Genomic DNA, 13,620 nt, shown 5'->3' with positions numbered 1-13,620 from the left:
TATTATAATTAGACTAAAAAATGATTCGAATGAAAATTAGTTTTCCAAATCATTAAATCAATCAATAAGTTTGTCGTTCAACAAACTGATAATGTATACCTATAAAAATATATAAAATATACTTACTTATATAGACTATATAGACATCGAATTATTAGTGATTGAAGAAGGAAGGCTTCTCAATGGAAAAGCAAAGAACTAAATGTTTCAAGAAAACGAATAGACAACAGAATTTAATTTTTCGATTAACTTAAAATAATCGACTTTTCTCTTATCGAATTTTATTTTAGCTATATAAAAGTATATCTAATGTGCTGAAATTGATGAGTAATGATCTTTTCCGACTTTGTTGTTAAGGAAATATTCAAATTTGTCATCAAGAATCTGTTATTAAAATCGCGGTATAGATATCTGGTATCATAAAATTATCTGTTCTGATTAATAACATTTTGATATCTCGTCCCACGTCGTAAGCGCTGCAATATGGAAACGCGTGATGATCCCATCGGAATATCCTATTACGTTAGTTAAATAAAGACAAACGAGTCGACGGCATTCGAATAGAATAAAATTATCTGCGGGAATCATAACCGCGAGTTTTTACTTGGAGCTTGGTAATTCCCGCTTGCAGAGAAAAAAAGTAAAAATCACTTCTAAACTGCCTGTCTGACAAACGTTATATGTACATATATACTAAGCCTTCGCATATTTCAATGATTACATAGTAAACACATGAACGAAGTAGCGTGGCATATAGGTGATTAATTCCGCCTGTCAGAATGCAGGCTTCTCCATAAATAATACTGCTGTTTACTCCACGCTATATGCTTTTACAAGGAGGACTGATTTTCTGATGCTATAGTGCACCACGACGCGTGACGGTATTATAATCAATCGCAATGTCGCAGATTCTAAAGAATAGAACTCGTCAACGGATAATTATATATAGGAAGAATTGGAGATAAAGATTTGATATGATTGTGCGTTTTCCACACTTAATCTTCCGGCAGGAATGAAGTGATCCTTCGACTCATCGCTTGATAATTTGCTAAGTTCGACAGATTTCTATCATTGCAATCGCCTTATCATCTACAAACAGAAAGAATTAACAAACGTCATTGGCCGGAGTGTCTCTTTTAGCGAGCACGTGAGAGGTGAATTCACGCGCATTGCCAGCCACACAATCGCAGTCCGCCGCAGATGGATACGCGCGGGAGGCCACTGCACACTCGGTTATTATTTCGCAGATATGGCTCGAAGGTAATTAATACTATTGTTATGATTCAGACAGGTACGTCATGTCCGCGTACTTTGGCTAGGCGATCTTTCAGTTTTCGATCGGAGCTCTAGGACACAGGTTCGCAGCCGCTCCGTAGTAAGTACACATGACCCACATGCGGCACATGTTTCGCCGACGCTTTGTATTGAATATACCGTCCTCAGCGAGATAACAACGTGTCGCTCGTGGTCAGCGATATAATGATGTGATAGGCAAATATAATGCACTTGACTACGCGATAACGCGACAATAATAAGTAAGTCGCCACAATGTCGGAAAGAATTTATAATCCAAACGATTATGTGATTGCATATGAAACTTTGTGCAAACAGTACAAGTGAATTGCGTGCAGTGTAATATATGGTATATATACCTTGCATGCCTTTTAAGTATCCAATCGAATCGTCTTGTTCAAAGTGATAGTCACGAACGATGCGTCGAATGCGTAAACACTTGAAGAAATAGTCGTGGAATTTCTCATTATACAACTCTGCCACGCGAGAAAAACCAAGAGATGAGCGCTTTCGTCGACAGCATTCAGGACGAGAAAACGCCGAGTGTCGTAAGTGATGCGAGATTAAATGCGAGTACCTCGCTCAGCGATATGGGGGAAGACGTGAAAGGTAGCAAATTCAACAAGTCAACTCAGAGCGATAGCTCGTGGAGGCTCCCGGCTTGCGGTGGACAGAGATCTAGGCCGATGTCCCTGGCGTATCTGCCTACGAAGATTCCGAAACAGATGAGCGAATTGAGCTTCTCCACGCATAGTTCCAGAAGCATGTTATATCCTGTTCAGAGCGAGCTAGTTTTATCATCTAGAAATAGGCACAATAACAATAGATATGTATCTCTGGACATGAGATCAATCAATAATCTTCCGTATTCTAGTCCGCACTCCAACAGCTACATTTTAGGCAATAGTACACCGCCGTACACGTGTTGCTGTACATGTGCAGGCTCGCAGATTCCGCCGTCATCCACACCATTCTCACAGAATGAAACTGACGATCAGGATGGGCCTGAGAACCTCTCGTGGAGGAGACTTCACATGAGCAGAGCGAAATTAAAAGCAACTGCAACCACATCTGAACTTCTTAGTGGATTCGCAATGGTAAGCGTAATAGTAATTACATTCGTATTATACATTGTGTTAAAATAGCGTAAACATTGAAATACAAAAGGATTTTTGCCTTTAGCAAAAAATGAACAATTTTTACAGATTTTTGCAAACTTAAAAATCTTAATAATGTTTTTCTATTTACTGCGTTAAGGCTCCTGAATAGTCTCAGCTATATGGAATCATGACGTCATAAGCGAGAAATGTCACACGTTGATGTTTCTTGCATGCTATTTGTAAATAAAGAGCATTTCGATGAAACAAAATAAGATCGCTTTGAACTACTTGTAAAAATGGGTAGAGACTATCCTTACCTCTACTAATAGTGAATAGTCAAAAGAGACTGATGAAATGAAAATTAGTAGATGCAAAACTTTACGTGCCTCTCACAACTATTTACTGACTTTCACAAGGGAGGTAAGGATAATCTCAGCTCATTTTTACAAATGTTTTAAAATGATCTTAATATTTGGTTTTATTCAAATTCTCTTCATTTACAAACGATAGATATATAAAAAAAATCAACGCGTCATTTTTTGCTTATAACGTCACGATTCAATATGGCTGATGTGAGTACTTAGAAATAATATTACCGAGAACGTAATATAATTTTGCTTTATGATACCCATGATATTATGTGTCAATTATTAATAATTATCATAATCATAAAAATAACAAAATAGCACATTGAAAAAAATTCGCATTGTTGCTGTTTGTTTGCTTTAATAAAAATTTAAATTTTCGAGGAATTAAGTTGATTGTGAGAGATAAGGAAATAGAAGAATGTTTTACACTTTGATAAAGTTTGAAATCGATCGGACAATCGGTTTTCAGACATTCTGAGCACAAGTTTTAATATTTAATAAGTTTTTTCATACCTGTATTTAGTCATTCCAAAGATATCAGATATCTTTCTTTATATCTAAGACATTTTTTTTCTTCCTCTTTTAATCTTATTTTATAACCTTTTCAATAATATCAACTGTTTTAGAGTTATTTGATTATCAGCTTTGTTAATTTTGTAGACGTTATCAAAGTACTTTTAAAAATATATTTTTTAGGAAAGAATTAAAACTGAAAAAATGCAAGAAGATAAATAAAGATTAGGAAATTTTTATAAATCATATATAACAAAATCCCTTTTCTCTTTATTCTTACATTGACATATTTAGTGCAACTTACATGAATTGAACAATATATAATGTAACAAAAATAAAATGAAATTTTACTTTAAATATAATATTTTTGAAAAGTGAACATCTACTAATGATTTGTTAATCTAGTTTTTAAATATTGTATATACATGCGTTATATCGTTTTTACTTCACTTTACATAAGCTTAGAGTAAAAAATTTCTTTATAAACTTTAAAAAATTTTATTTATACAAAAATTTTTAATTTAAAATAAAATTAAATGCTTTTTATATTGTGTTTTCCATGCAATTAAAATTAATTTGATTCAATTAATGGCGATTAAGTAACTTTCCTTATTTATATGTAATAAGCAACAAATATTTATGAATTATGATATTTTGAAAATCATTAAAATAAAACTGTTTTCCTGGAAATCTCTAACTCAGAGCGGGCTGTATGCGATTACACAACATTTCCTGAAAATGGTTAAATTGACGTCGACGACAATTCTATGTAATCTTCGTGCACATCTGTAGTTATATAAGGCAGATATCACTTTCTTTAATCCGCTTCACTTCTTGCGATATTTATAATAATATCTTCTAACGTTACTGACAATTGTAGCAAACTGTATATATTTCAATATTTTTTTCTGGTCTTTTAGGTGGCAATGGTGGAACTACAAATAAATGAACCGACGGCGGTTCCGGAATGGCTGTTTGTAATGTTTGCTGTTTGTACCACTTTCTTGGTATCAGTGCACATTTTTGCACTGATGATCAGCACGTATCTTTTACCCAATATTGAAGCCATAAGTAAGCTTCAAGTTTCACGACTCATAACGGAGTCACCCCACGAGAGGATGCGCGGTTTCATCGAATTAGCTTGGGCATTTTCCACGATACTCGGATTGTTTCTCTTTCTAGTAGAGGTGGCTATTCTCTGCTGGGTCAAGTTCTGGGACTATTCCTTTACTGCCGCCACTGCCAGCACAATAATAGTCATTCCCGTACTCATAGTATTTGTCGCTTTTGCTGTTCACTTTTATCACTCTTTAGTAGTTTATAAATGTGAAAGTGTGGTATCAGATATGAAGGATTTGGAGAGCATAAAAAGGAACTTGGACAACGTGACAATAGGGCAAACTAATGTATAAGTTCAAAATAATAATGCAACTTGTAACACACACACACACACACACACACACACACACACACACACACACACACACACACACACACACACAAATTATTAATGAAAGAGAATGCATTAAATCTGATAAATAAGAATATCGAGTAATTTCTATCAGAATATAAATTAATTTGTGGCAGACAGGAATACTCAGGTTTAAAATAGGTGCTGTTCTTCAATTTAAAACATATCTTTAATGAAAATGACATGAAAAAAGAACACCATGTGTGGATTTGTTATCACTTTACTTTTCAAACGCGACCATATGAAAATGGTCAAGTTTTATTATATATAAAAATGTACATAGCTGTACACATGCAAGTCGAGAATTGCAACAGTACAAGCAAGTGCTCTTTAGTATATTACCTATATAATATCCAGTATTTAATAATATCTGTGTGTATACGATTTAACTCTTGATTTTTATTTAAACCTGTTCCTTGACCATTCTGTTACTATCATATGTCATGTCGCTAATATACATATATAGTATCTTTTATTACCGCATCACTTAGTTTGCGGAAAAACTGAAGGACAATTGAGTACTCATTTTATGTACACTTCCTGAAATTTACATAATTTTTCTAGTCAATAAATAAATCGTTAAAGTTTCGAATGTCCGGCGAAAAATGTGGTTTCTTACTCTAATGTTAGGAAAAAATAAAGATATAATTAACATACTTCTCGTTTTTACCATAAACTAAGTTGTAATCTTACTATAAACGGTTTCTATAATATTATGTCTTAACTTCTTTTATACAAAAACACTCATCGATCGAAGGAGTTATTGTAAGCAAAACGGGGAAATATAATTATTTTAGTACAACAAAAGTATTAGGTGATACCTGTTGTTATAAATTACAAATTGTATTGCACTAATCTATATATCCGAAAAGTTGAACGTTTTCTTAAAGATACATGCTACATCGTATTGAAAATTCATTGTATTCGATTATTTGCTTAATAAGCAAAATCTCTTCATAGAGGCGTTACGCAGATTTTATTGTAAAGTTTGCCTCTTGAGAACTATTACCGTATGTACATTGGAAGAGAAAACAAAATCAAAACGTATATTACAGAAATATAAATGTCATGTTGCAATACGTAACTTGATACAAAAGAGAAAAAAAAATACTGTTAAGAGATAAATTGATGATTTGAGCATTGTTGAAAACTACTCTAAGAAATTACATTCTAAATTAATTAAAATCAATTTTACAAACATATCTTTGTAATTTTCTGATAAAATAATGGAAGTAATTAAAATTTATTTTATTACTTATTTTACTGATTTGTAATTATTATAAAATATAAAAAGATGATTCGATTGATATATGTACATATAACAATGGAGAATAAACTGCTTGTGCTATGGACAGGTAAAGAAATGAAAAATGAGATAATATTAAAAACAATTATACAAAAGTAAGATGATATTAGAAATGTTTTCTTTTTGTAGGATAAAATTCAAATTCTGTATATTAATATACAAGTATATGATGTTTCTATATTATTATGCAGAAAGATTAACGTTACTTCCAAAATACCAAATAATTCATCTTCTCTATTATAAAAAAATATTTTTAAAAGATTTGTGATAATGGAATAATGTTTGAATATTGAATCCGAAGAATCGTTAATTATGAATTATCATTCTAACATATGTATAATTTAATAAAAATTCGCTTCTTTTGATTATAATAATATAAAAAATGAGTCAGGCAATCGTTAAATATGTGATTAATCTGTAATTATGAATTTTACGTAATCTATTATAAGAAATAATATAAGAGCAGTTGTAATTCCATCTCTCTTAGATATATAGTATAATATTATTCTATTATAGAATATATTATGTTATTTTTTTCATTAATATTTAGGATATTATAGATTGATCTAAGAGAATAGAAAAACTTGTTTATCTTTCAAAAAAGTCATTTAATAAATTGGCTTTCATCATATTATCTTCAGTCTTATCCTTAAATAAATATATAAAGTCTTTCTGACAGCCTATCCATAGCAAGAGCTTGTTTAGAAAGTCTTTTTATTTAAACAAACCTTCCTTAACAACGCAGTTTCACGTTTCTTTCTTCTACTTACACGTGGAAAATGACAATAAACTCTACTTTCGAAATAAACTTATTAACAAACAAATAGCAAAACAAAATATGGTATCGAAAAGCGTGCCATTAATTATCGCAAATCGCAAAACTCTGTGCCCCCTTAAAAGTTTACGAAAATGATAATAAATATATACAACTATTTTTAGTATTACTACTTTGTTCAGCGTTAAATCAACTTTAAAACAAAGTCACAACCTACACGAATATGTGTGTATTGGATTCTTATCTAAATATTCAAACAGTTTGTGTAAATCATCCTATTCATAGTTACACATTCGCAAGTAATTCGATTCCGATTGAGTATAATGAACCAAAATAGTATTCTGTAATAAGTCTTTCTAGTTATTTTTAATTGAATGTTATGGGAATAATATTTAGTTCTCAATGCTTTGTTTTCATGGAGGGGAGGGTGGAGGCGGGGGGGGGGGAGGGAGGGGGGGGAGAGATAGAGAGAGATATGACTCTCTACAGTATAAGTAAAAAGATCTTCCTTTGTTCGTTAAATTAATCACATGATACTAAGAGTCTTTAGTTATTATTTAGTTCAAAATGACGTTAATTATCGGTTGCGATTATCTATTGTGCACAACATTGTCTATCCATATACTCAACATCAAGTTAAGACACAGAAAGAATGCCAGTACACGTGTATAAATAATATACGTGTCATTTGGCATTCCTGAAATATTCTCAGAGATTTTCTCGTTCTCTATTGTTTCGGTAAAAAGTTCTTTGCACCGCTAACATTACATTTGTGACATTATATTACAATTAAATTATTTATGCGGTATATAATGTATTTTTATACATGTATTTTTGGATCGCAAATAATCGTATCGATTCTTAGATCCGATTTGTTCTCTGTGTATCATACTGACTTTGAAAAGAATACGAATGAATTGCGCACATGCGTGTATGTGTAGAAAAAATTACTTACATTAAATGACGTTGATGAAAATAACGATGTGAAATTATATGATGGTGAATTTCATTCAAAAATTTTGCCTCCAATACAACATAATATACAAGGACCCATGACTCTTGTCAAACGTCCATATATTTAGATCCATAACTCTTGTCAAACGTCCATATGTTTAGAAGGTTGTTGAGATATGAATGGTTCACTCCACATGCGACGTAAATCTCCCTGAAAGTAAACAATTAACACACACATAATCTTATGTATTATAATTTATATATCATTTTATGACATAGGGGAGAATGTCCTAAATCGGACCGTGTTCCAAATTGAACCCTTTTTAATTTAAATAAATACAGTTAAGTAGATTTGCGTGCTATTTATAATAAGTCCTTATAAGACACCGAACATGTGACAGCAGTTTGACAGTACTCTGTTATAACGTTCATAGAATAGACGCAAATATGTATTTTTGGCTATCATGCAAAAATTTTTTAAAAATGAAAATCCTTGTAAATCATTTATTATTTAAAAGATTTTAAAAATTTGAACGGTAATTGATTTAAGATAATTAAAGAGTGTAGAATTAAAAAATATCAAGAGTTTTTTTATTACTTTTGCGGTTTATTGTAAAATTTGTTCCAATCGTTCGAAAGAATCCGTGACCAAATCGGACCTATACAAAAAAATATTAAAAAGACGAAGCCAGCTAAGTCATCGAAGAAAGAAGGTTCGCCACAACCTCATTGTAGTACTGGTGATCGACCGACCAGATCTGGACTAAGGAACACTAAATCAATAAAATATCACGTGTTATCAGACTCAGATTGATGTAATTTTTTATTAATTTTAATTCAAATAATATAAACTGTATTTTTATCTTTGAATTGCTCGTTTTTAATCGATATACTAACAAAAATTAATTAAAATATTTTAAAATTCTATCTAAAAGTCCATAATAGGAGAGATACGATTTGGAACTCATAGTTCCAAATCGGACCGAAAAATGCATTTTTACATTTTCCATTATAGTCAGACACAGGTAAGAGATACGTCAAAATAGTCTCAAGCAAAAATGAAGGAAATTAAATGATCTTTCAAACGGCGCCATTGATTTTATAATCGGACTTTATTTACGCCTTATAGAGAACAAAAACTGCAAATAGGTCCGATTTAGACCACTCTCCCTTATACTTAATATAAAAGAAAAGAAATACGAAAGTTGCTATTTATATATCCGGAATTGTGGCAACACTGGTGTTGCTATTTGACATATCCATCGTAGTACGGTTTGACATTTTTGACGGTATACGTACTCAGAACGTTTTGTCATACGGACGCTATTTGTATTGTTTACAGTGATTTGAAAATTTCATCTTAGTAAAAACATGGAATTAACTCGTGAAAATTTTTGTGCGATGATTTACTACGACTTTCGACGTGGATTATCTCAACAACAGTGCATCGATCAACTCACTTCGACTTTTGGCGATAAAGCACCATCTAAAATCACTGTCTAATAAATCACTGGTTTAATGAATTCAATCGTGGCCGTTGTTCGCTCACGGACGAATTTAAACAAGATTGTGCAAAATCGGTTGTTGTGCCAGAAAACATCGATGCTGTGCTCGAAATCATAATGCAAGATCGTCATGTGACATACCGTGAGATTGAGGCATCCTTGGGTGTATGACAAGTATACACAAGAAGAAATAAGAAAAAACAACCAGCGACGCAGGATCGTTCTTCACCATGACAATGCGAGCTCTCGCCCAAACAATTCAATATTTGATCGATCAAAACATCGAATTAATGGGTCATCCGCCGTACAGTCCTGATTTTGTACCTAATTCTTTTTATTTCCGTATGCGAATAATTAATTTACGTGGTCAACGATTTTCGACGCCAGAAAAAGCGATTGATACATGTTTTGGAGATACCTCAATCGGAATCGAAAAAGTGCTATGAAAATTTATTTCAAATGTATGCAAAAATGTATTGATTATCACGGAAAATATTTTGGAAAACAATAAAACCATTTTAAATGATAAATATTTGTTTTTGTTTATTATTCCGGATACATAAATAGCAACCCTCGTATATTGAAGAAACCTTTCGTACTATTTCTGAAACTGTTTTAAATAATACAACATGTACAAGATCCAATCAAATAACATGTAAAAATTACATGTATCGAACCTTTTAACTTTTATCTTAAAACGCAATCTTTGTTCATACCTTACAGGCTATATATATATATATATATATACAAAACATAACAGTACCTTCAAATACGCCATTGTGAGCAGCGGCAACAAAGTGAAGGGCACAAGGTACAATAAGGCAGGCTGTGCAGCTTTGAACACCTCAGAGCTTACAGTGGCGGTGAGTAGACCAAGAAAATAACCAATCAAAGAGCAATGAAAATAGCTAATTCGGCTGAAGTGACGCGGCGGTGGTACTCCAGTTTCGCAGCCACCCGGCAATAGCTGAGTCTTTTTATATGCGTCGTATCGCAGGACAAAACAGAGTAATAGACCTGGCATGACAATATCACCAAGGCCTAACATTGAAAAATGTCCCGCTTGGTGTATCGATGGAAAAACTAATTTTCCAGGTAAAGGTAATTTTGGTGCTGCTCTCGCCACGCCACCTAAGTGTAATCTTCGAGCAACGAGACTTACTGGATTATCTGCAGGCCTAGTTGCTACCTATGATAATACGAAGAGAAACAAATTATATATTTTTTGTATGTTACATATGTATGTAATACTCTATGTCAAAAATATTTCTAAACAAATTATATAAGACACATTCTGTTTAATATTATCTTACAATGCATTATATATAAAAAAAAAAAAAATACCACACAATGACATTATAAATTTGTTTAAAAAGAATACAATGGTTTTGTCATAAATACCTTGGCAAGATTTAACAAAAACTTACCTTAACCATTACGTTTGTGCTGAATATGTAGGACGAAAAGAAAACCCAAAAGACATCATAAATCAGCAGTCCGGTTAATAACAATGTGGATACCTTGAGACTAGGTAGTCGAACAAATGCAATAAATGCCACGCACAGGCCCATACCCATTGCATCCATCAGCAGCCAATGTCCAGTCAAAACCCAGATGCATACTATACTCACACTGAGCGAAAACGAGAGTAACTCAGCACCCGTAAATCTTCCACAGACACCGAAAGATATTTTGTTACCATCAGAACATGGTCTAATGATATACTGACACATAGGCAACAATAGAAATGCCAATGCAACTGTAGCTATAACTGCAAAGAAACAGTATAATTTATGTTAGATGACATAGATACATACCAAGTGCTTTGCGTCATTGGGTGTTTTTCAACTGTAAAATCATTCAACATTTTTGTGCACACAGTAACACAAGTTATGTTTCAATTGCCATAATTGTCAACATAACACTACACATCTATACTCAACTCGAGGGCTATTAGTAAGTTTGTCATTTCTAGTGACAATTACATGTTACTAATCAAGTGATTGTAAATAAGACTGAGAACCTCTAACTGAAGGAGTTGAGCGACTAGTATTTTTGCCTTTTTTCATTCTATACAGATAGAAAAACCTACATTTGATCTAATTCTATCTGTAACCATATTGTATATAAAATGTACACCGTCTACTCCAATAGAGAATTGTGCACAATGTTTTATGCATTCTTGTCTATGTTTGTGTCATAATGTGTGTTAAGCAATTGGAAAGCACCCATAAAAGCTTATTCCAAATTAAAGTTGTTATTAAACGTACTGGCTGTACAAATTGCAAGAAGCATCTGCATACTGTCAAAAAAGAAAAACATGATGAGTAGAGAAATGGAAGCACCGAGAGGTAGACAGAGAGCATGCATTGTATCGAGAGTTTGAACTCTTCCTCCGTTAGCGCCATCCAGATTACCGGCGCTACTATTACTAGTAAGTCCAGTCAATAAATTACTACGTTCCTTCTCCTTTTCTCTTTCCCTTGCTTCTTGCTCCATGTTTAGAGATCGGAAACTACCGTAAACTATCAGTAGAATTGATATTAGGAAGGTGGATATCCTGGATGAATCCATTATAGAATAAGCCCTGTAACAAGTCAGGATAATATGATTGACAACTAGCGAAAAGAATCATGTACAAATCAATGAGAGATAAGACATGCACTAACCACTGATAGTCAACTTGATACGTGGCCATGTTTAAGAATGCTTGGCCGCAGCACTCAAGCACTATGCGAGAACACCTGACATTTAGATGTCTGTTGTTTAAGTGCTTTTTACTTGCACTAACCTATATCAGAGATCATCTGCTACTAGAAAAAAAGAGATTGAACAACGTTAGCTCTGATCAATCTGATCACGGTGGGGCAATAATTGTTACTGATACAAACAAATCGCTCAGAACGTACCTGGTATCCCTCGAGTTCAGCATTATTGACGAATGGAATTAGGCCTGTGGAAGCCTCGAGTCACCACTTTGGCGGCGCAATGTAAGAAAATAAAAAGATTCTATCGTGAGCTTAGAGTGCGGACGGCAGGCGGATCGAGAACAAACTCGGCGCAACGAGACGAATCAACGACATCGCGAAAAGGCTCGGTCCAGCACTGCTCTAGTATATCATCATGCGGTTAGGGAGGCGATCGTTGTAGCGTGACCCTGCCAACTGCCTCCGCGTCCAATCCAGGCATCTCCCATCCACTTTCCAACTTTCGCCCGTAAAGATATCCTGCGGGCGTGGGGCGTAACGACGAAAATGCCAGCCGAAAAGAACGTAAACGAGCCAGCCGACGACGGAAATGATCGACTCGTCTAGGACGCGACGAGACGCGATGGAGCCCAACGGGACGCGCGACGCCGTGTCGAGACGATCGGAATTCCGAAGCACTGCGTGCATGCGCTCTCTCTCTCTCTCTCCCTCCGCTCTGCGCACGTAGCAGCACAGCTGATCGCAGCTATTTACGCAACCGAGCGCCGCGCGGCCGCTCCCGTGCGGACGGAACACAGTGCCGTTCGTCGCGCACCATGAACGTTCACCATTTTGGTAAACACTCGGGTCACGTGATCCCCCCCCAGGACCAAGCGGTTTGTTACTCCCTTTACTTCGGAAAACCGCTCTCGCGTTTACCTCGCGACCTTCGTGACCGAGATCTCTCGTCACGCTGCGACGACGCGGCTCTCACCTGGGCGATCCGAAGATTCCGAAGTCTGAGCCCGCCGCAGGACTTCGCATCATCTTATCGGCCTACCGCTCGAGCGGTCGTACACGAAAACGAGTAGTATTCTATCGGTCGGTCGCGATCAGGGCGACCACCAAACCACGACACGACCTTCCTATGCACGTACTACATATGTACATACATACACTGTACCGCGAGAAATGAGAACTACTGCGCGGGTCAACCACTGCTCGAAGACTCCAAGCAACTCCAAGTGACTCGACGAGTGCAAAGCGCAAGGGCCCGCAAGCGCGTCTACCGGGTGTTTAGAAAACGTGTCCTTGCAAGTGTCAATTCAAAAAACGAAAATGTTTCAGTTATTTTTTTGGCAGCTTTTATCGCCCAAGTATATTTAAGCACTATAAGATCCGTGCATCGATAATAAGATTTTTCTCTTACTTAGTTAATTTTTATTCTTATCACAGTCTAATTAAGAATTATAATTATTTATATGTATCAATCTCTTTACAAAACGACGTTTTTTCATTAGTTATTGGTTATATATTACCGAAGCCTTAATGCGATCCTATTTTTGCACTTAATAATTTCGTTCTAGGTTCGTCTTAATATTTTAACATTGTCTAAATTTATACGAGTCACAATTCGTGATAAAAACCA

At 34.6% G+C, this 13,620-nt stretch overlaps 2 protein-coding genes across 2 annotated transcripts; one reads left to right on the top strand and one right to left on the bottom strand.

Annotated features, from left to right (window-relative positions):
• Positions 1-1,691: 1,691 nt before the first annotated feature.
• LOC108778770 (calcium release-activated calcium channel protein 1) lies at positions 1,692-4,726 on the top strand. The gene is made up of 2 exons (XM_018546035.1): positions 1,692-2,390; positions 4,195-4,726. Exons 1-2 carry the CDS (start codon positions 1,794-1,796, stop codon positions 4,684-4,686), a joined length of 1,089 nt encoding a protein of 362 aa, XP_018401537.1. The 5' UTR covers positions 1,692-1,793; the 3' UTR covers positions 4,687-4,726.
• Positions 4,727-4,937: 211 nt separating this feature from the next.
• Positions 4,938-13,097, bottom strand: SppL (signal peptide peptidase-like protein). The gene is made up of 7 exons (XM_018546009.1): positions 12,195-13,097; positions 11,955-12,095; positions 11,556-11,872; positions 10,713-11,056; positions 10,049-10,474; positions 7,782-7,991; positions 4,938-5,285 (listed from the first exon to the last, which is right to left on the bottom strand). Exons 2-6 carry the CDS (start codon positions 11,981-11,983, stop codon positions 7,923-7,925), a joined length of 1,185 nt encoding a protein of 394 aa, XP_018401511.1. The 5' UTR covers positions 11,984-12,095; positions 12,195-13,097; the 3' UTR covers positions 4,938-5,285; positions 7,782-7,922.
• Positions 13,098-13,620: the final 523 nt, after the last annotated feature.

Source organism: Cyphomyrmex costatus, unplaced genomic scaffold (genome assembly GCF_001594065.2).
Source record: "Cyphomyrmex costatus isolate MS0001 unplaced genomic scaffold, Ccosl1.0 scaffold51, whole genome shotgun sequence".
NCBI classification, from domain to species: domain Eukaryota; kingdom Metazoa; phylum Arthropoda; class Insecta; order Hymenoptera; family Formicidae; genus Cyphomyrmex; species Cyphomyrmex costatus.
Note: the sequence above shows the minus strand (reverse complement) of the source record. Positions and strands in the feature narration are given on the sequence as shown.